The sequence below is a fragment of the Sinocyclocheilus rhinocerous genome, unplaced genomic scaffold (genome assembly GCF_001515625.1).
Source record: "Sinocyclocheilus rhinocerous isolate Xijiao unplaced genomic scaffold, SAMN03320098_v1.1 scaffold1870, whole genome shotgun sequence".
Lineage (NCBI taxonomy): Eukaryota > Metazoa > Chordata > Actinopteri > Cypriniformes > Cyprinidae > Sinocyclocheilus > Sinocyclocheilus rhinocerous.
Window position 1 is genome coordinate 587,731 of NW_015664009.1, and position 20,402 is coordinate 608,132.

Sequence of the window (20,402 nt, forward strand, 5' to 3'; positions counted from 1 at the left end):
TTGTCGGCCTCTGGTGGTCGCCAGACCCCGAGATGAGAGCGAAAGTAAGCAGTAACTAACCTCGCAGCTCTAGGACCCTGCGGCCCGCCGCTCTCTGGTGTCCTGGAACAGCGCACCTACTCCGCCAGACTCTTGATCAATTATTTGCATGCCAGTGTCCATCCGGAGGGTCAGTCTGGAGATGGCTGCGAATCGGATGGGGAGGCGTTATAACAATAAGATCCACTCACCGAACCGAGGCACCAGCCGGGAAGCTGGACTGAGTGTGCAGAAGAGACAAGCACGAGTCACAGTAAAATATAACAGAAAGGAACTCCAGAGGCGCCTGGATGTGGAAAAGTGGATAGATTGTGGACTTGACGAGCTGTATTTGGGAAGGGTGAGTTAGTATTTTGTATTTATACTCTCTCTCTGTATATCTCTATCTCTATCTATATTTACATGTCCATAACTCCTCCTTACTAAAATTATATAAAATTCCAACTTTATGACAAACCTACAGGATGTAAACTCTACTCTTTTTAATCACTATTTCATATCACTAATATCACTATTTTATTCTTATTGTAATAAACATCTTGTAGTGTCATATGTCAAGGGTAGTAATGCCTAAATGAACTATGTAATTCTTCTTATCAAATCTTTAAGACCACAAAAGTAAGTTGTGAAGATTTTTACCTCACACTTTGACATGGGATTTGCATCCCTAAATGGTCTTTATACGTTTACTCCGCTGATTTAGCACACATAGTTAGCCTACATCAGGCTACTTGTCCCGTTCTCCTGGGAGGCTTGAAAAACTAGACATGGTCAAGACAAGTAAACATGTCTGATATGCAAAAATGCTAACAATTTACATCCAATTAGTTCACATTCCTGTGTCTTAGGCTATTTTAGGATGGAGGGGATGTGTGTGTGTGTGTGTGTGTGTGTATTATACAAGCTAGTATTTTGTATTTATACTCTCTCTCTGTATATCTCTATCTCTATCTATATTTACATGTCCATAACTCCTCCTTACTAAAATTATATAAAATTCCAACTTTATGACAAACCTACAGGATGTAAACTCTACTCTTTTTAATCACTATTTCATATCACTAATATCACTATTTTATTCTTATTGTAATAAACATCTTGTAGTGTCATATGTCAAGGGTAGTAATGCCTAAATGAACTATGTAATTCTTCTTATCAAATCTTTAAGACCACAAAAGTAAGTTGTGAAGATTTTTACCTCACACTTTGACATGGGATTTGCATCCCTAAATGGTCTTTATACGTTTACTCCGCTGATTTAGCACACATAGTTAGCCTACATCAGGCTACTTGTCCCGTTCTCCTGGGAGGCTTGAAAAACTAGACATGGTCAAGACAAGTAAACATGTCTGATATGCAAAAATGCTAACAATTTACATCCAATTAGTTCACATTCCTGTGTCTTAGGCTATTTTAGGATGGAGGGGATTTTTTTCCCCCTCAGAGGGTCCAGTTCCCATGAGCAGCAAGATCAGGAGGCCGATCTTAAATTCTTAAAGATGCGGTCAAGACTTGTTGGTGCACTTGCTGCCTTACATGGAGAGCTCTGGGACGCTAACAGGCTTCTGGAAAACAGTAAACATTCACAGTCACTGGGCTTTGTGATGGTGGATGTGAAGAGAGAGAGATGCTTGAGCTCTGACACTGGGAAGCACATGGCATCCTGCCACGATAAAGGCGCTTATGAAAATTTGTAGGGGAGACCAAGGGGTGTTGCAACACATTTAGTTTCAACATCTATAATTAGTGGTTTTCTGCAGTATGTTTCACAACTTGTATATTTCCAAATTTGCCTTTCTAATTAAAGAAGCATATTTTAATCTCTAAATATTTTTTTGTCATGTAAATCCTTTTTTTAAACAGGATCTAGCTGCTTTTGCACCGTCTTCTACTTTAAATTGTACACTGAAATAGGAAACCGCAAGGAACGCATTGAATAAAACATGACATTTATGTGACAAACATGTATGTATTAACATGAAATATTATTTTATTGTAAAAGCTACTCCAATAATCTGTTTTATTTATAACTTCAAAAATAATTTAATATATTTTTTTAACATTTGTTTAACTGTACCATAAAGAAGTAGCCTACAATGTAAATTGTACACACTAGTATGGCATAATATCACACAGTCTCAGAAAAAAGGTACAAAAGCTGTCACTGGGATGTAATCCTTTCAAATGGTACATCTTTGTACCTTATTTACCCCTAAAGGGAGTATAATAGTACTTTAAAGGTACATATTAGCACCTGAAGTGTATATATTGGTACCTAAATGCTACTTATTAGTACCTTTTGAAAGGGTACCACACCAGTGACAACTTTAAAAATTTTTTAAGAGTGCATCATGACTGGATGAATCCCAACAGTGATCTTTTTGTAATCTTCATGATGTGATGTTGGTGCTAAAAATGAACAGCCCCCATTGAGGCTGTAATCAGATCCCCTCCTTCATTTCCTGTCGGCAGCAGACCCAACTACGTCCTGCTCTTATGGTCCTGGGATTGATTGATGGTATATTTGTCTCATGGGGTGTCTCTTATGAGTGAGGGGGATGGGGGCTGTTGAAATGAAGACCCCATATGTCATTGTATCACACAAAGAAAGCCCTCCTGCCACTGTCCTCCACCCCCATCCTGCAAAACGACTACCCACTACACTCTAAAAAATGCTGGGTTGTTTCAACCCAACTTTGGGTCAAATATGGACTAACCCAACTTTTGGGGTAAAAATTTAACCCAACGGTTGGGCTAGTCCATACTTGACCCAAAGTTGGGTTGAAACAAGCCAGCATTTTTTAGAGTGTACCAACTGGCCCACGGACAGGGCATCACAAGCCCCATGAAATATTAGTCCTCTACTCTATCAAGTACTCTAAAAGCTTAAACAAATCCTAGATTAGAGTTCCTTCTTTTATTTCATGTCATCATAAATGGGCCAAACCTAGAGTCACAAAACTTTGTACTACAGATGGGACATATCCAATGTGTAATCCAAAAATGAGTAATGGTTAACAGCAATTGTTCTAAACTGACTAAAATTAGTCTTTTCTGATAGAGTTATGGATAAAACAAAGCTAAATGCTAAAAATAACATCCAAACGTTTTGTGAAATGTAATCATGCATGGTTAGGGTAGCTAAATAAACAGGCTGATAAGGGAAAAAATACTTCTCATATATCTTGTTGTTGATGTCAGAGGTTATGTATTCACTCATAGTCTGTGGTATTTTGATGCAAATGAATCTGTCACTTGGTATAAAATAGCCAAATTAGGCACATGCTAACATGGTCGTGCACTTTGAAATGGTAGGTAAAAGAAAACCCAGACTGCATTAAATACTGGTTGGGTCTCTATTTTTCGCTATCGCTATTCTTAATGTAAATTCAGTTGAGAAGTTTAGCATTAGCTGGAATTTATTGTGTTATTCACAATAAAAGACACAGATGTTACATGTTAAATGCATAAAAGGCTTTTTTTTTTGCTGTACATTATCAGTTCATCTTGAGAAGTGGTCATGCAATAACTTCTGAGTTTGTATGCTAGCTCCATTCCCATGGGAATGATGATCAGAAACTGAATGCACCTGGATGGATTCAACCAAAGTGCTTATATCAGCATCACAAGGACCAAAAAGAAAAGCAGCAGATGTATGAAACTGTTAGCCACATTTAGAATGTTTATAAACAAAATGACTTTTCAGAGTTGACCTGCAGCTGAGTTCTTGTTCCTAATATGGTCAGCTTGTAAAGAAGTCCCTAACCACAGGCTGCATTAAATCATTCAGCATGCACAAATATTTGAAGAACAACAACAAATTGTTTCTTGTGAAAAGTGTTTTTCTTGTAGATTAAATGAATGATAACAATTCCATCAAAGGCATGTAATGTAATTAGTTTGACTAAACCATGTCAGCCCGTGTTGATCTCACATGCACATTTGCCTTTAATGTGGAACGGCATACTGTTACATCACAGTTTATGGAGTCCTAAGGGCAGATGATGCACAGAAGATCTGACATTTTACTCTGCTTGGATTTAGTTGGATTGAATGCAGTATTACTTGCAGTTTATCATGCAAAACTATGTCCCTTTATGAAAGAGTTTGAATGTAGAACTCAATTTTTACATTTCGGAGGGAAAAAAATTACAGGGGGTTGCTGTGCAGTTTCTAGGATGTTCTAAGTCAGTGATTCTCAACCTTTTTGACTCCAAGGCCCCTTATTGTCCACAACAATATTTGAAGGCCCCATGACTTTTCAATTTTTTATTAAGGATAAGGATTTTTAAAAATATATTTTTTTTGCTTACAATTTCTAAAATATTTTAGAGCTAGAAATATATGTATAAGTATATGTATTATAAAAATGCCCTTGGGGTTATAAAATTTTATAATTTTACATGATTTGTCCAGGTCTAGAAATCACACTTTTAAGGCTATACATCTTTATTTTTAGTTGTTTTAGCTTATTTTATTGCATTTTTTGTTTATTTTAAATAATTTTAAAGGGATAGTTCACCCCCCAAAAAAAAGAAAGAAAGAAAAAGGAAATCCTGTCATTCACTCACCCTGAAGTTGTTCCAAATTTTGAACTATCCCTTTAAGTCATCTTGCGTTCCCCTTGTCGTAATGCTATGTGGTTGCTAGGGTGTTTTGGGTGGTTTCTAGGTGTTGGTTTACTGGGCTAAGTTGAAGAGTCCATTTGCAAGTCTGTGGCCAGTTGCATGAAGTCTTAAGAACTAGTCTGACAAACTAGCAGTAGTCTAGGAGTAATCAGTCTTACTTTTAGGATTCAAATTAGACCTACATTTTACTGTAACTGGCATAAAAAAAGTTATTGCCAGTCCTAAAGAAAATAAAAACAATTAAATGACTGACTTGTAAGACTAGTCAAAATGCAACCAGCCACTGGTTTCTAGATATGGTTCAGGTACCTCCTTTAATTTCACCCAAAAATGGAAATTCTGTCATCATTTACTTATACCTAATTTGTTCCAAAATTTTCTTACATCTTTGGTATATATAAAAAAGATATCCTGAAGAATGTACAACATTTTTTGTCCATACAGTGAAAGTCATTGGGGGGGGGGGGCAATGTGGGCCCAACTAACATGATGCCAGGATTTTTTATTTTTAGATGCATTGTACCTATAATAACCTGACAATGTGTCGTATCAATACCTTAAAACAGTTATATTATCAGGTTAAGGTCATAAACAGTTTAGGCAAAACCTGACTTGCACATCTAAATATTGGCCCATTACTTTAAACTGACTATGCATGTAAACACCTTCACAGGCAGAACATATATTATGCACACCTTTGACATCAAAACTGGAGAAAAACCCAAAGAATGGTGTATATTTGTACTGAATATTTCCAATATTTCTTAGATGCCAAAGGTCTGACTAGCAGCAGTGAGGTGGAGCTTCTCAGAGAGAAAGTGTACGCGTCCCTGGAGGCCTATTGCAAACAAAAATACCCAGATCAGCAGGGGAGGTGAGTGTTCTGTACTGTTATGGGGCGAATTTTCTAAAATTTTGTCTCTCTGACCCTCAGAATTAAACTTGTGTTGTGCCTTTAAATCTACTACATGTAAACGACCTCTTTTATGATTGACTGGCGTTATCGTCACATATGGATGTGAGAGTATAGAAGAGGCCATAAAAAAAAAATCAGCTCCCTTGCTAATTCACAGGTTTGCCAAGCTCCTTCTCCGACTTCCTGCATTGCGTTCCATTGGCCTTAAGTGTCTGGAGCACCTTTTCTTCTTTAAACTGATTGGAGACACCCCCATTGACACTTTCCTAATGGAGATGCTGGAGTCGCCCCACTAGCTGCGTCAGAGGAAGAATGGGAGATGGGTTTTTTCTACCCTAGGTCCTGGAGATAACTGTGACTGCACTTTTTCTTCCCAGGGGAATTACAACGATTGGTCAGCCTCTGGTCTGGGGGTATTTTTTTAATTTTTTTTAGTTCAGATATTACATTTATTTTTCTCTTGACTATCTCTTAAGTGCACCATAGAGTCTAGAGACCCAAAACTTGCCATGACAAATTGTTGGTGCTACATTTCAACAGTAAGCTAATTCTTTGTGTGTGTGACCCTGGGTCACAAAACCAGTCTTAAGTGTCAATTTTTCAAAATTGAGATTTACACATCATCTGAAAGCTGAATAAATAAATTTCCATTGATGTATGGTTTGTTAGGATAGGAAAATATTTGGCTGAGATTCAACTATTTGAAAATATGGAATCTGAGGGTGCAAAAAAATCAAAATATTGAGAAAATTGCCTTTAAAGTTGTCCAAATGAAGTTCTTAGCAATACATATTACTAATCAAAAATTAAGTTTTGATATATTTACAGTAGGAAATTTACAAAATATTTTCATGGAACATGATCTTTACTTAATAACCTAATGATTTTTGGCATGAAAGAAAAATCTATAATTTTGACCCATACAATGTATTTTTGGCTATTGCATGAAGACCCCGTTGACTTCATTGCATTCACAAAATCGTAGCTCAAACAGGACGATTGTTAAAATCCCTAGCCCTAGGAATGAGCAATAAAAATAATCATGCCTGCCGTACCAAACACCAGTGATACATAAAAAAAAAAAAAAAACTTGCCTTACTTGTCAGACTAGTTGTCTTGACACATAATGTTTGGAAATACTGTTTTATGAGCATTAGTCACATTCTCAGTCTTCCATTCCAAATATAAATGCCTGCAGAAAGCCACAGGAGATGGGCATTTGAATTAGGGTCATTGCTGTTAATAAGGCATAGAAACTCAGAAGAAAAGAAACAGCCCAACTCAAAGAGTACAGGGAAAAAACACACTCTTACCCATTAGCTACTGGCCTGGAATTAATAGAGACTGAATCACAGCCCAGGGGGACCGACTGATGCTAAACCAGTTTGAGTGATTCACTCAGCACTCATGCATGCAGTAAAAGGTGAAAGAACTCATGTTTCGTCAGAATACATTTTTTGAGTTTTTGGGGAATTACTACAGAGACAAGCTTTAAATAATCAATGACCAACCAAAATTGACAAGAATATTTACACATATAAATACTCAAGATTATTGATTATTGAAAAGCATTCTCCGTTGCATATTTGATGAATTGTGTAGTTCTTTTCTTTATTTATTTTAAGGAATTTATGTCTAAAATAATATTTGATATACTAATTTTCAGTTTTCCATTGAATGTGCAAAACTACTCTGCTTAGGAACAACTCAAAAGCAAAGGCACATGTATGTTTGCTCTGTATGTTCAGCATGTGAAGGGTTATGTTTGTTTCACAGCATTTCAGTGGCATTTGGAGTTGAAAGAAAGGTCACTGATGCCCTGGTAGGGCTTTCAGCATGGATCTTTCTCTGATTGACCTTTCAACGGTGGTGTTAGTTTCAGGATTTTGAAAGTTCTCCCACGCCAGCCCTGTTCCCTGTAGTTATCCGTAACCTTATCAGGAAACACGCTGGCTTGCATGACCAGCTCATAATCTGCTGTGTGGATGTACACCATACTGATGGAAATTTGGAGCTTTGGTAATAATTTTAACGCAGTTGTAGTTCTTGGTGTTAAGTTGGTAAGTTTAGACTGAATCCCACCACATTCTATGTTGTGAGTTAGTTTAGGTCATATCAGTTCTAGTTAGTTTTTGTGATTAATGCGATAGTTCATCCTTAAAGGAATAGTTCACCCAAAAATAAAAATGTTCAAATCCAAGATGAGTTTGTACTTGTCATCACATGCTCACCAATTGATCCTCTGTAGTGAATGGGTGCCGTCAGAATGAGAGTCCAAACAGCTGAAAAAAATATCACTATAATCCACAAGTAACCCACATGATTCCAAACCACCAGTTAATGCCATGTGAAGTGAAAAGCTATGTTTATAATAAACAAGGCTGGATTTACATTTTAAACTTCAAAGTTTCTTCCGCAAAAATGTCCTCTATCCATAATATTGCTTTCTCCAGTGAAAAAGTCATTTTGTCTGAATCAGGAGAGAAATATGCACAGATCAAGCACCGTTTACAAGCGAAAACAGTCCAAAACTATTCTAAACAGATATGTCGGTGAATTTTGGTGTGAGAGGACGACTATTATTCTGATGAAGAATACATTATGGATGGCCTGAGGGTGAGTACATTTTCAACTAATTTTAATTTTTGGGTGAACTATTCCTTTAAATCAAAAATGTGTTGTGTTGTTTCAGAACTGTTTGACTTTCTGTCTTCTGTGGAACAAAAAAAGAATTGTACTGGTCAAAAAAAAAGATTCCAAAAGCACCACAGATGTATCATAATAGTGGTTCATACAACTGAAATCTCTTGATTCAAATCTTTTCCATGAATCATCTGAACCTGTTCTGAACGTTTTGTTAATTAATCAGACATTAATACTTTTCTTACAAACATTGCAAATTGATTTTCAGTGAATTCGTATCAAATCACAGCCTTTGTGCTTAAGATCAAGCACAGAGGGCATCAAGGGATCAAATAAATTAGCAGATTGGCATATATTAAAAGAAAATATGCTGTGATGTTTTCATTCTGCTTTTCTGGAGGGTGGCAGGTTTCAAGCTTGATTTTTGTTTTTGTAAATGATTTACTGGAAGGATCTGAAAATTGACCTTGGCCTATTTTCGAAGGCACCAAGCCACAATAGAAAGGGAAGTGAAAATTACATCGTTCTTAAAACAGAGGTGTGTATCATAAATAATAGATTGTATTTTTTCAGGTACACCATTTCCTATTATTGGAAATTATTTTTCCACTGCAGTTACGATTTTAAAATCAATGCAGACACTTAGTATCGGAAATAAGTAGTCTGCTTTATCTGGAAGTGTATTTGAGGTGGTTTGAATAAAAGGGAAGGGCGGGACTTGTTAATTCCCACACAATAGATTAGTGCTGAGTGACAGCTGTCTGGTAGATTGACAGCTGCTGAATGGAGCAAGAGATAATACTTTGATTCGAGCTCTATAATGCTGTGTGGACCTGCATGCTATGGCACCATCTGATTTCATCACTGTTCTCATTTAGTATGACTTCTAACATTTAGAGACAACTTAGCAGGGGATTCATTGATTTATGTGGTGGGCAGTCAAGTGAGAATACATCTGAATGTGCATATCTAATGCAACTGTTCTGTTTACAAGAGCATGTAACAGTTGTGAGTTTCTTTTATTAAGGATTAAGTCTAATTGTAAATGCTCTGTTCACACTAATAGTTAATGCATTAATGATGTAGTCAGATTTTAGCATACTTTTTCATAAGTTTTTTTTTTTACCAATAATGAGCAGATAAAGATCCAGAACTAAATATTTGAAATAAAAGTGTAAATGATGCCTGTCGGATTTAGGATATATGCACTACATGAAAAGTAAGGTTTAAACGTAAAGGTCTTTTCACACCTAGACAAATTTTTGGTGCAGAAATTCACTGCTATATGCATTTTAAAAGTGTCACATTTAGCTTTGTATGGTGCAATACCATGAGTGAATTAAGTGTTGGTTACACTAGACTTTGAGCATGCTAAATTTCTTGAAATGGTTGTGATATGACATCATACTCTGTAGTGTCTTTAAAAAAAAAAAAAAAAAAATCAGCATATAACCAATAATAAATACTAAATTTAAAAATATACGCTCTACTTCATCTTCCTGCAATGCTGCAAACCTGTAGCTTTAAAGTTTGTGTTCTTTTAATTCTGCTAAGAGGTCACGTGACGTATTGATCTTCTGTTAGACACACATTCAAACTTGAATTTTGGAAAGCAGCCTAATGCAAAACTTCTTCACATGAGCTTGCATTTCTGGTCTTCAGCATTCTGGAATTTCACATAAGGGATATTACCCACAAATGTTCCCATACAAATTTCACAGCTGGTTTAAATTTGAATTTTTAACATGCAAATTCACAGTGTTTACCAATATAAAGCTGCTGGGTTTCAAGTGACCTCTGAGTAAATGGTGCTTCATGCATTGTGAAACTATTGACAGTGGACAGTGTCTGCAAAATTTCACAAAAATATGACTGTGCCTTAATTTGCATGAGCGGCTGTTAGTACAGTATCTGTTCAGATCAACACAGACATTTGCATGCTGTCGGTGCAAATAAATAAATAAATACATTAATTAATTAATTACAAAAATGTATTCTAAAATATAATTATTAATTATGGAGAATGTTGGAAAAGTGTTCTCTCTTTTCAATCTCACTGCGAAAAACACTGGCCAGCCAATAAGATTTGTGCTTTTTGTCACATGCGGAGATGCTGCTGTTACATAAAATTTCAACTTAGTGGCGCTCACTAACAAACTATTTTGGTAATTGACAGTGAATAGCAGAATCTCGAAATTCAATTCACATTTCTTTCAATTCATTTTTATTTGTATAATGTGTTTCATGATACACATCGTTGCAATGCAGCTTCACAGAAAAAGAATGTTTCTACATTGCAGTTAAGAGCAATTTATCAGTGGTGACTATGTCAAAGTGATATCCATATGGCAGAGATGTACAGTTCTTTAAATCATGCAGTTAGTTAATGACATGCATTCAAACAGATGGTGAACATGATTAACAACAATGATTATATGTTGTGTTCATAATGATAGTAATGTAAGGACAATGTGGTAGTTTTGTATATCGGTTCAAGGTTGGTTATCTGAAGTCCTTGGAGGGTTGGCGTCATCTCTACTCAGGTGTTGGGTCATCTCAAATCTTCATAAGAGGCTGGATCCAGACTGAATCTTGTGTAATCTCTAGTTACCTTGGGATTCCCATCTTGTGGCAGAAACAGAAAAGCAGATAGAGAATAATTAGCGTAGCTGCTGTTCATAACATTTCAAGCAAGGAATGATAATATACATTTGATTAGATATAACTGGAGTACAAGGTTATTAGATGAATTATGTAAATGTTTGGCTTAAGAAATGTGTCTTTACTCTACATTTAAACAGAGAGAGTGTGTCTGAGCCCCGAACAATATCAGCAAGGCTGTTCCAGAGTTTAGGAGCCAAATGCGAAAAGGCTGTCATAATCAAAATTAATAGAAAAAAATTATTGGTCATCCAATCTTTTATATCTTTAATACACTCTATTAGCTTAGACAATTTAGAAATTTAATTTGGTTTTGTTGAAATATATAGTTGAGTATCATCAGCATAACAATTTAAACTAATCTTTCTACTATTTTCTAATAATATTAACAAAGGGCCAGCAAAAAGCAGAGGGCCTAAGACAGATACTTGCGGCACTCCATACTTTACTGGCATTAACTGAGATGATTCCCCATTTAAAAAAAGTGGTAATGGTCAGACAGGTAGGATCTAAACCATCTTAAAGCTTGTCCCTGAATACCTGTATAGTTTTGTATTCGATCTATGAGTATATCATGATCTATAGTGTTGAATGCAGCACTAAGATCAAGTAAAACTAGCAATGGGATGCAGCCTTGGTCTGATGCAAGAAGCAAGTCATTTGTAATTTTAATGAGTGCGGTTTCTGTGATATGATGAGGACTGAAACCTGACTGAAATGGATATAATTTTTGCAGGAAAAAGCACAACTGAGCAGTCACAACTTTTTCAAAAATTTTAGACATAAACGGAAGATTTGAAATGGCTCTGTAATTTGCCAGTGCTCTCAGAAATGGCTCTCTTATAAATACTTTTTAACTTCCTTTCTTTTCCATGACAAGTGGGTGTCAGAAGCAAAAAAAGTTGCACACTGCTTTGTGTACCAGAGTAACTTTATTGAACATAAATTTACTGTGTGTTTGTGTAAGGAGTTTTCTTGATTTCCAGATGTGCCACCTACTGTCAGAGAGTGACATAAGATTTTCATCATTTTTCATGAAGGTGTGAAGAGGCCTTAAAGGGGTCATATGATGTTGCTAAAAAGAACATTATTTTGTGTATTTGGTGTAATGAAATTTGTTTATGCGGTTTAAAGTTAAAAAAACACATTATTTTCCACATACTGTACATTATTGTTTCTCCTCTATGCCCCGCCTTTCTGAAACGCGTTGATTTTTACAAAGCTCATCAGTCTGAAAAGCGAGGTGTGCTCTGATTGGCCGGCTATCCAGTGCGTTGTGATTGGCCGAATACCTCAAGCGTGTGACGCAAATGTTACGCCCTTACCATATTGTGATGCCCTGTCCGGCCGGTGTGACGAGACAAAAACATTAAAACCCATTATAAACGAGGCATTTGTTGCATCCAGTGGGGACATAATTATGGATTATAATGACTTATACTGTCTTTTTACACGTTGCGTTGCATCGCATCGTGTAAACATAAAACCATGTCTGCATGTGTGATCGGAGAAATGACAAACAACAAGTGCTAACGTTAATCCACACTGCACCAAAACTCGCGTTTGAATCGGATTTGAGACTTTAGTCTTTGCAACTTTACAGATCTTCTTTATGCACCAAGAGCTTGTAACACTCCAAAGAGAAAGGAAAAATTGAAATCGCATCATATGACCCCTTTAAATGTGACTGTTTCTCTCCTCACAGGAAGAGGATATGCCAGAAGAAGTGAACATTGACGAGCTACTAGATCTACAAAGTGATGAAGAAAGGATGCAGAAGCTTAAGGTATCTGCTTTCTGAAACTACTGATGAGGAAAACCTACTGGTCACCAGTATGTGGTTTATTTAACTAGTTTAATGGAACAGTTCCTCCTGAAATATGAATCATATGAACTACTTTTATGAGCAATTTCTTCTTCTTCTTAAATTTCTTCTTTTGTTTTCCACATAAGATCGAAACCCATAGGGTTTTAGAAAAAAATTAATATATTTAAAGAACTATTCCTTTAACTAGCAAGATCTCTTTGGTTGAAAGAATCAAACCAGCATTAACCATCCAACCATTAAAAAAAGTTTTTTTAGCAGGGACACGATCTGTGTCATGCTCTTTATTAAATCTATCTATTTCTGTTTCTTGTAGGACATTCTTCATACCTGTGGAAACAACACAGAAGTATGTCACCTACCTCCCTTTTCTCTCCCTCCCTTCTGCTAATCATATGTTATAATTCTATCACACAATTTCCACACATAGCTTTAGTGTTTTATCTTTAACGAAATAACCCCCTGCAAGTCTTTAAGTTTATCGTAGATATAAAAGTGACTCACTTTCACACTGCAGGAAATAGTGAGTGTTAATGAATAGACAAAATTCTTTATCAAAACATGTTTGTGTTATGGGATAATACCCAGAAAAATAAAATATTTTTACTCAATGCTTTCTATAGCCAGATGATGTAGTTACAACAACCACCAGTAGGGGCTAAATGAGACATGCTAACCAGCTAAAACCTCTAGAGCTGGGCTACAACCATTGCATCGTCCTTTGCTGCCCTCTGTTGACAAAATTGGAGAAGTTTATATTGACAAGTCGATACTTTTAAAAGCGATTCAGGTCTTATTTTTATAAGTTGCGTTGTTTTCAATCAGATACTGCTGACATATTTCATCATGTCTTTAAAGATTCTTCTCTGATGGTGTGATTTTCTCCATGTCTTCATCAGGTCTTCATCACAGAATTGGTGAATAAACTTCATGGTTTGCAGAAACAAGAAGATCTTCACAACAATGGGATTGAACATTCCCAGCTTCACATCTTCCCTGATCGCCAGGGCTCTCCTGACACTGAGAGAAACTGAGCACCTGCTCAAACATCTACAGCTCTTCAGTCTTCTGTATCAAAAACGCTTCATATCAAGGCATCAGCAGCACATATTGCTGTCTTTAATTTGTGAAGTAACAAAAAAAATAAAAAAAATAAAAAATAAAACCTATAAAAATATTTATGTAAAAATTTTGCCTAAAGCTCAGAGTAAAACACTGAGTGACTAACCACTGCATGGACCTGTTGTCTTTATCATTTTTACATTTTTATATTATAAATTTGTCTGTAATTGTTTGTTTCAGTAGAAGTGATTTCACATAATGAACGTGTATTTGTTCATTTAAATAATTATTTCTACCTGATCCCTTAAAATTGCTTTCATTGGTATAACCCAGTATAGTCAGGTTTAGGGCTGTGCAATATATCGAAATTATCAAAATATCGCACATGTACATATCGCAATATGCATATCGCTACAGCTTGCAATATTTGGGGCCATGAACAAAAGACAAAGAGAAAATCACTCACTGCTCTTACCTAAATAACTTTTGTAGCTTAAATAAGAATCAGTGCATATTGAATTCAAAGAGTAAATTCTAAGCAGTTTTTTAATTTTCCTTTTTATTATTTAGTTCCTAAACTCATGTTAAAATGATTACACTAATGTTAAAATGGCATTTTTATGTAATGCTCGAGTAAAACACTACCGTTCACTTTCAGGAGTTGTTGTAGGGGTGCTTTCTTATTAGAATCAGAATCAGAATGAGCTTTATTCACCACTTAAGTGTGCGCAAACACAAGGAATTTGTTGTGGTTTTACGGGAACTCTTGGTACATACATACATACAAATAACCATATATATATGACACAAGATAGTTATAGAAGTTCACAGAACTGACTCAGCAACAGCTGAGTAAAACTGTTTCATCTGAGCATGTGGCACTTTAAGCATTATCGTACCGCATATCGAATATCGCATTATTTTAAGCGTTATCGCATATCGCATTTTTCTTCAATATCTAGGTTTATTCGGTTATATTTAAAAAACGTATCTGGCTTTAATAAAAAGTTAATTTAGTAAATTTTAGGTCACCTGAGAAAACAATTTGTTCAGTGCATAACAGCCATTTTAAAGAGTTTTTCCTTTGAAATACTGACCCATGTAAAGGATTTTTCTCATGAAATTAGATTGTTTAATTATTATTATGCTGAACCCATGAGTTTTTCCACAAATGGACCAACGATTTTTGCAAGGTGCTTTTTAGATTTCAAATCAGTTACAGTAATTCCCTGTTGTGTTGTTTATGTATGTGGTTGGATTTTGCAGGATTAAATAATTTTTCAGGAAAAAGTCTTGAATATCAGTGCTGAATTTAATATGCTTCATTAAAACTGACAGCTTAAGCTTTTTCCCAGTAGAAATGAAGGCTGGTTTGTGACAAAATAATAAGGTATTGTTAATATGTTTGCTGCTACTATATGAACTACTCAAGCTGGTCAAATTTATTGTATGTTTGAAGAAGACTCCACATTTTGAATGAATTCTTGAGTTTTCCTCTTCTAGCTCTGTATTTAGTTTGTGTAATTCACCAGTATGTTTGTTTGTACAGTGGCAGAGTGCTAGAAATTTTTTTTGCCAAGCTTTTTTTTTTTCCTTGCCTGTTTTCCTTGTTTGTTTTATTTTGTATTTATAATGATGTGAAACTGAGCAAAAAAATAATAATGGGCTATTTATCTTTTGGTATCCCTTCATTTTAAATGAAACAAAAACACTCCAGCTAAAGAACACAGAAATAAATAATGCTGTATATAACCCGTTATATCTTTGTGAAATAAAATAATTATAAATCTACTGTATGTCTTCTGTTAATTATTATTATTATGTTTACTAAGGTATTTATTATGCATAAATGTAAATAGTTTTGTGCTTGTATTTGATTTTGCAGGTTTGATTTTCTACCTTTTAATTTCACACACATAATCAAATTTAAATAATGACAGATTTATGAGTTTGTGTTTTTTTCTTTACCATAAATTAAGAAATTTCAGGATAAATTATGGATATATCTATCTAACAAAAGATGTTGAGCTATCCTATAAAAAAAATCTTCTCACCTTCTGAAAAAGACAGCAGAGGGCAGTAATGCATCTGTGCATAACAAGGATCTTGTTTTAAGATATTTTGGTTACACAAGCTATTGTATATGTTACTGTATAACATAAATGTGTTTCACTTGACTTACAAACCATTTTCTATTAAAAATCATCACAGAAGATGTTTTATAATTTAATATCTTCACTGTAATAGTTTCATTCACGGACATTGGCATTCAGTTGCAGCTCTTATTCAGCTTTCATAAACAACAAGTCAGCCAATCAATCAGCAGTATTGCTTGTTGAAAGATGGAAACACATGTATGGCAGTTTTAAACTCTGTACAAAGTTAACATTTTGTAAGCACATGCTATATCAGAAGCATACCATGTCGACGGTGAGGCCTGTCAACAAAGGGATAAAAGAAACCAAAAGAAACATTGCTTTTCAGATAGAGCAGTGCAAATTCTTTCAAGCAGCAAAATCATGCTTGTTCCAATGATGTAAACAACATGAATAGCACTGATTACCACAGTGCTGATCAAAGCCTCTATAGATCCGTGGGTCTAATACAATGCCGAGTCTTGCTGTAAGAAAACAAACAAACTACCCCACGCAGAGACGGTGCAGGTGCACTCATTGACCCGGGCACAGCAACCCGGCAAGTCTGCCCTGCTTTTTTCAACCCATAAACACCTTCAGATGTGTTAGGACATTTAGCATCAACAAACACTCTCCAGACAAAAGCCGAGCAGGACAGTGGACTCCTACACACTCAGATCCACTTCCCTCACACCACACACCAATGATGACCAATCATGTTAGTCAAAAGTACACATATCCATGCCAGTCAATAAAGAAATAAACAGAAAACTACTGTACTGCATCCACGCCTCCCAGAGTAATCAATGGAGCCATAGTGCCCATGATCCCAGAGGCCCAAGAGGTGGTGGGGGAAGCTCGGAGCTGGTGGAAAGGAAAGGGGATGGCTGGCTTCCTGAGGAAAAAGCATCATCTTTTGCGCTCCAAAACAACTCAGGAAGTGACCATAGCTAGCCCCGGGCTTCGGACGCACTTTCAGTTGGACGGCAGCACATGTATAGTTAGTTACTCTCTGAGTTGGACACTTACAGTAACTGCCTGACAAACTAACACACAAACACATACACAGATACAAAACCTCTGGGACACTGGGATGTCCCTGCTCTGAGTCTTTTAGGGATTTACCATCGCTTCACTGTCAAACAAGGTAAGAAGAACGTTTTTCTGGTTTGACAGGGCTTTCTGACTTTTCATAGGGTCAAAACTGCTGAAATGACAAGTGGAGGCACGTTTTGTACTTTAATAATAGTAGTTTAAATGTCATGGGGTTCAGCTGTTTCTCTTGGGTGCAGAAGGTTATTCTGATGTTGTGGTGAGCTGAGTGGATGTTGTGTAGGTCTCGGTGCCAATGATATGCCAAGTATACTTCAGTCTTCATACTTTTTGTACACTTCTTGTATATACAAAACTGGAAAGCGGTTTTGATCTTTATGATTGTGGAATATGAGTACATCTTGATTTATTTAGCATCGTCTATGTTATGATGTTCACATGTGTCGGGTACTGATTCTTATGAAATCACTTTCTCTGGACATCTCGTCTCAAAACAGAAAGATAGAGGTCTTTGTAATCAGCTGGGTTTCAACTAGTTTCACTTCAGATTTGGCTTTGAACATCAAGTGGGGACCTAACTGATACTAAAAATGTTAAACAACAACAACAAAACCCCCCAAAATCAAACTGTCAAAATGTTTTCATGTTACCTTGAATTGCATAGGCCTAACAATGTGCAAAATTCATTTGCATTTAAATGACACGGAAAACCGTGTTTTTGTTTTTCTTAAATAAACAACAAAAGAAGTATGAATTTATTTGAATAATAAGTGAACTGTTTTTGAATTTAGTCCGGCTTATATGTTCTTTGACCTTGTGTAGTTTTGTTCTCTTTTGAGGATTTGTGTGTTTGTTTGTTTCCACAAAGGCATCTGCCTTATTTGAATAGTTGCTGCCAGTTCACAAATGAATATGCCATAGAACGGTGGTTCTCAGTCGGGGGCCGGTGCCCACTAGGGGGCATCAGCAGACTTCCAGGTAATATTATGTAATATAACCAAAATGATTTAAATTACATCATCTTAATTAAAATGATAAAAACACAACACAACACACAACATCATACTGTCATAATATTTTTTATTTAACATTCATTATATAACAAAACCAGATTAAAAAATGTAATATAAGTTGAGAGAAGAAAAACAAAAGCTGTCCATTTCAAAAAGTGCTTATATATAACGTGTATAACATGTACAACTGATGTGTACCATCAAGATTGCCTTTTTGAAAGGATAATTAATGCTCCAGCGACAGCTTTTGTACCTTTTTTCTGAGCATGTGAAAACAACACCTGTGCCAAGAGTAAACAGACAATGCTGACGATAGAAAACACATGTACAGCAATAACATGACAACCATAAAACCCTGGGATAGACAAAGCCATGCCATAATCAATCTTTCCTCAAATGCTGACTGATATCTTCCCCCACAAACCTCTTAAATTAGCTTTAACCTGACCCGCTCAATGTAAAAGGTTACACTTGTGACGTCCATCCAGTCCATTCCCGCTTGCAGATGCCCACACTACAGCGAAACAGAATCAGGATGCTACCAGCTAAAATGGGCCCTATAAAGGATAGCCCCTGTTCCTCTGCTGGCATCCACCACACTGGAGCGTGTCAGTAAGGCTGCGGCTGATTGCTCGCTGTGGTCAGGGCTGCTGTTCTAGTGGTATGACATAGAGCACTTCTCTCAGCACAGATGCAGAGGGCTTTTCCTGTGGTCCATATGGAGCACCATTGCAGGATGCAGGCAGGCTCTGATTGGACCATACCCCGCTGACCCTTCACTAAGGTGCCAGCAAGAAGTTGCATAATAGTGGTGACAAACAGGGATGTGACTGTGAGCACACCACTTTGGGAGAGAAACCAAGAATAGTGTGTTGTACTGTAATCACAGTAGGACTTTACATTCAGCAATGGACAGACATTTGAGCCCCTTTTAAAAACAGTTGTAGTGTCTTTATTTAAACACATTTTAAAATAATGTAAATGATATGACTATAATATTTTTCACTATTTATAATTATTTAAATAAATAAATATGTATGTCTCATTTAAATACACAAGTTTTGCAGATTTGAAAATATTGTGAACTATGCAATTAAAATCAGTTTTTAACACTACTTATAATTATTATAATTTAAAATTATTTAATTTGTGTAATGTAAAAGTATACAATTTAAATAAATGACTAAATAAATAAATATGCATGTCTAACTGTACACTTAATGATGGGTAAAAATGTACACAATGTAATTATTATAACACATTATTTAATTATTATATAAAATATACTATTTTATATTAAATAAATAATATAGATATAAAATAATAACAGATATATAATAGAATAAATAATAAAAATATTTTACACATAATACTTTATAAATATTTATAATAATTGTATTTTTACCGGTATATATGGGTCATTATAAATTATATTTTATAAATAAATAAATACTTTATAATCTGATACTTTTTAAATAAATAAATAAATATAAACTAATAAGAGATAAATAATATAATAAATAATAGAAATTAAATATTTTACACATATTTATAATAATTGTATTTTTACCAGTATATATGGGTCTTTATAAATGATATACAAACATGTGATATTAGATTTTAGAAAGAGGATCCCTCACAAAGGGATCATCATGTTTGGTCAAACAAACATTTTACAAAAATCAATCTGAAAAACACAAAATGTTGCTAAAGCACATCAAATAAAACATGGGCCAGATGTTGTATCACTTGGGCTGTTGAGAAATATTTGAAACGTCGCCAAGGTGAACATCGTAGGCAGAACAGGAGCAAAGAATGCACCAACAAACACACAACAATGACAAAGTTAATGTTATGTGGTGCTATTTCCTGCTCCCCAAGCCAAGAATTCACCCCAGTTTGCAGCTTCTCTTTATACAGTGCCTCTTTATTTAGTTCTCGTCTTAGATGTGGCGCCAATTGTGGCCTGATGTGCGTTTTGCCCCCTGACAATCAACAGGAACAAGTATGTGATGTCCTTGTTGGGTTTCAACTGAAAAATATAGCATGCATCTTATAATTGATTAGCAGGGAGGTCAAGGTGGACATGACAAAGTGCATCCAGAAGATAAGTGAGTAGCTGCAAAAGCAAAAAAAAAAAAAAAACCAAGAAAAATGCTTGACCTTTATGAAGCCTGAATGTACAGTATGTAAATCAATTCCCCCCATTTGATCAGCCCAACTGGTCAACACTCTTGTTTTTGAAAAAGAAATACGAGTTAAATAGCCATGCCAAGTTTTTGACCTCTACGAATGTCCCTGAGATTCATTGGAGGCGTGACATGGCAATCCTTTGTTTATGCATCAGCGAATAAGCTATTCTGTACTGTTCATCATATTGTTGAAGGAAACAGAATTCATAATACTTATATGGGCTGCCAAGATGCT

The 20,402-nt window shown here is 35.6% G+C and overlaps 2 protein-coding genes and 1 long non-coding RNA gene across 5 annotated transcripts in view; all 3 read left to right on the forward strand.

Annotated features, from left to right (window-relative positions):
• The first annotated feature begins 97 nt into the window (after positions 1–97).
• On the forward strand, positions 98–13,937 carry LOC107729097 (protein phosphatase 1 regulatory subunit 14A-like). Of its 2 annotated transcripts, XM_016539458.1 has the most exons (4): positions 98–379; positions 12,593–12,673; positions 13,029–13,061; positions 13,612–13,937. In XM_016539458.1, the coding sequence occupies exons 1-4, from the start codon at positions 149–151 to the stop codon at positions 13,744–13,746; spliced, it is 480 nt and encodes a 159-aa protein (XP_016394944.1). In that variant the 5' UTR covers positions 98–148; the 3' UTR covers positions 13,747–13,937. The 2 variants fall into 2 exon arrangements, with proteins under 2 accessions (XP_016394944.1, XP_016394945.1); XM_016539459.1 differs by lacking the exon at positions 13,029–13,061.
• LOC107729098 (uncharacterized) lies at positions 5,440–6,080 on the forward strand. The gene is made up of 2 exons (XR_001638555.1): positions 5,440–5,541; positions 5,741–6,080. It is a non-coding gene; the product is annotated as an uncharacterized LOC107729098 (long non-coding RNA).
• Positions 13,938–16,868: 2,931 nt separating the features above from the next.
• The window catches only part of LOC107729130 (tumor necrosis factor alpha-induced protein 2-like), a 30,855-nt gene continuing 27,321 nt past the window's right edge, over positions 16,869–20,402 (forward strand). For both annotated transcript variants that reach the window (XM_016539516.1, XM_016539518.1), the window contains exon 1: positions 16,869–17,056. The gene's annotated coding sequence lies outside the window, so the exon portion shown is untranslated. The remainder of the gene's footprint in view (positions 17,057–20,402) is intronic.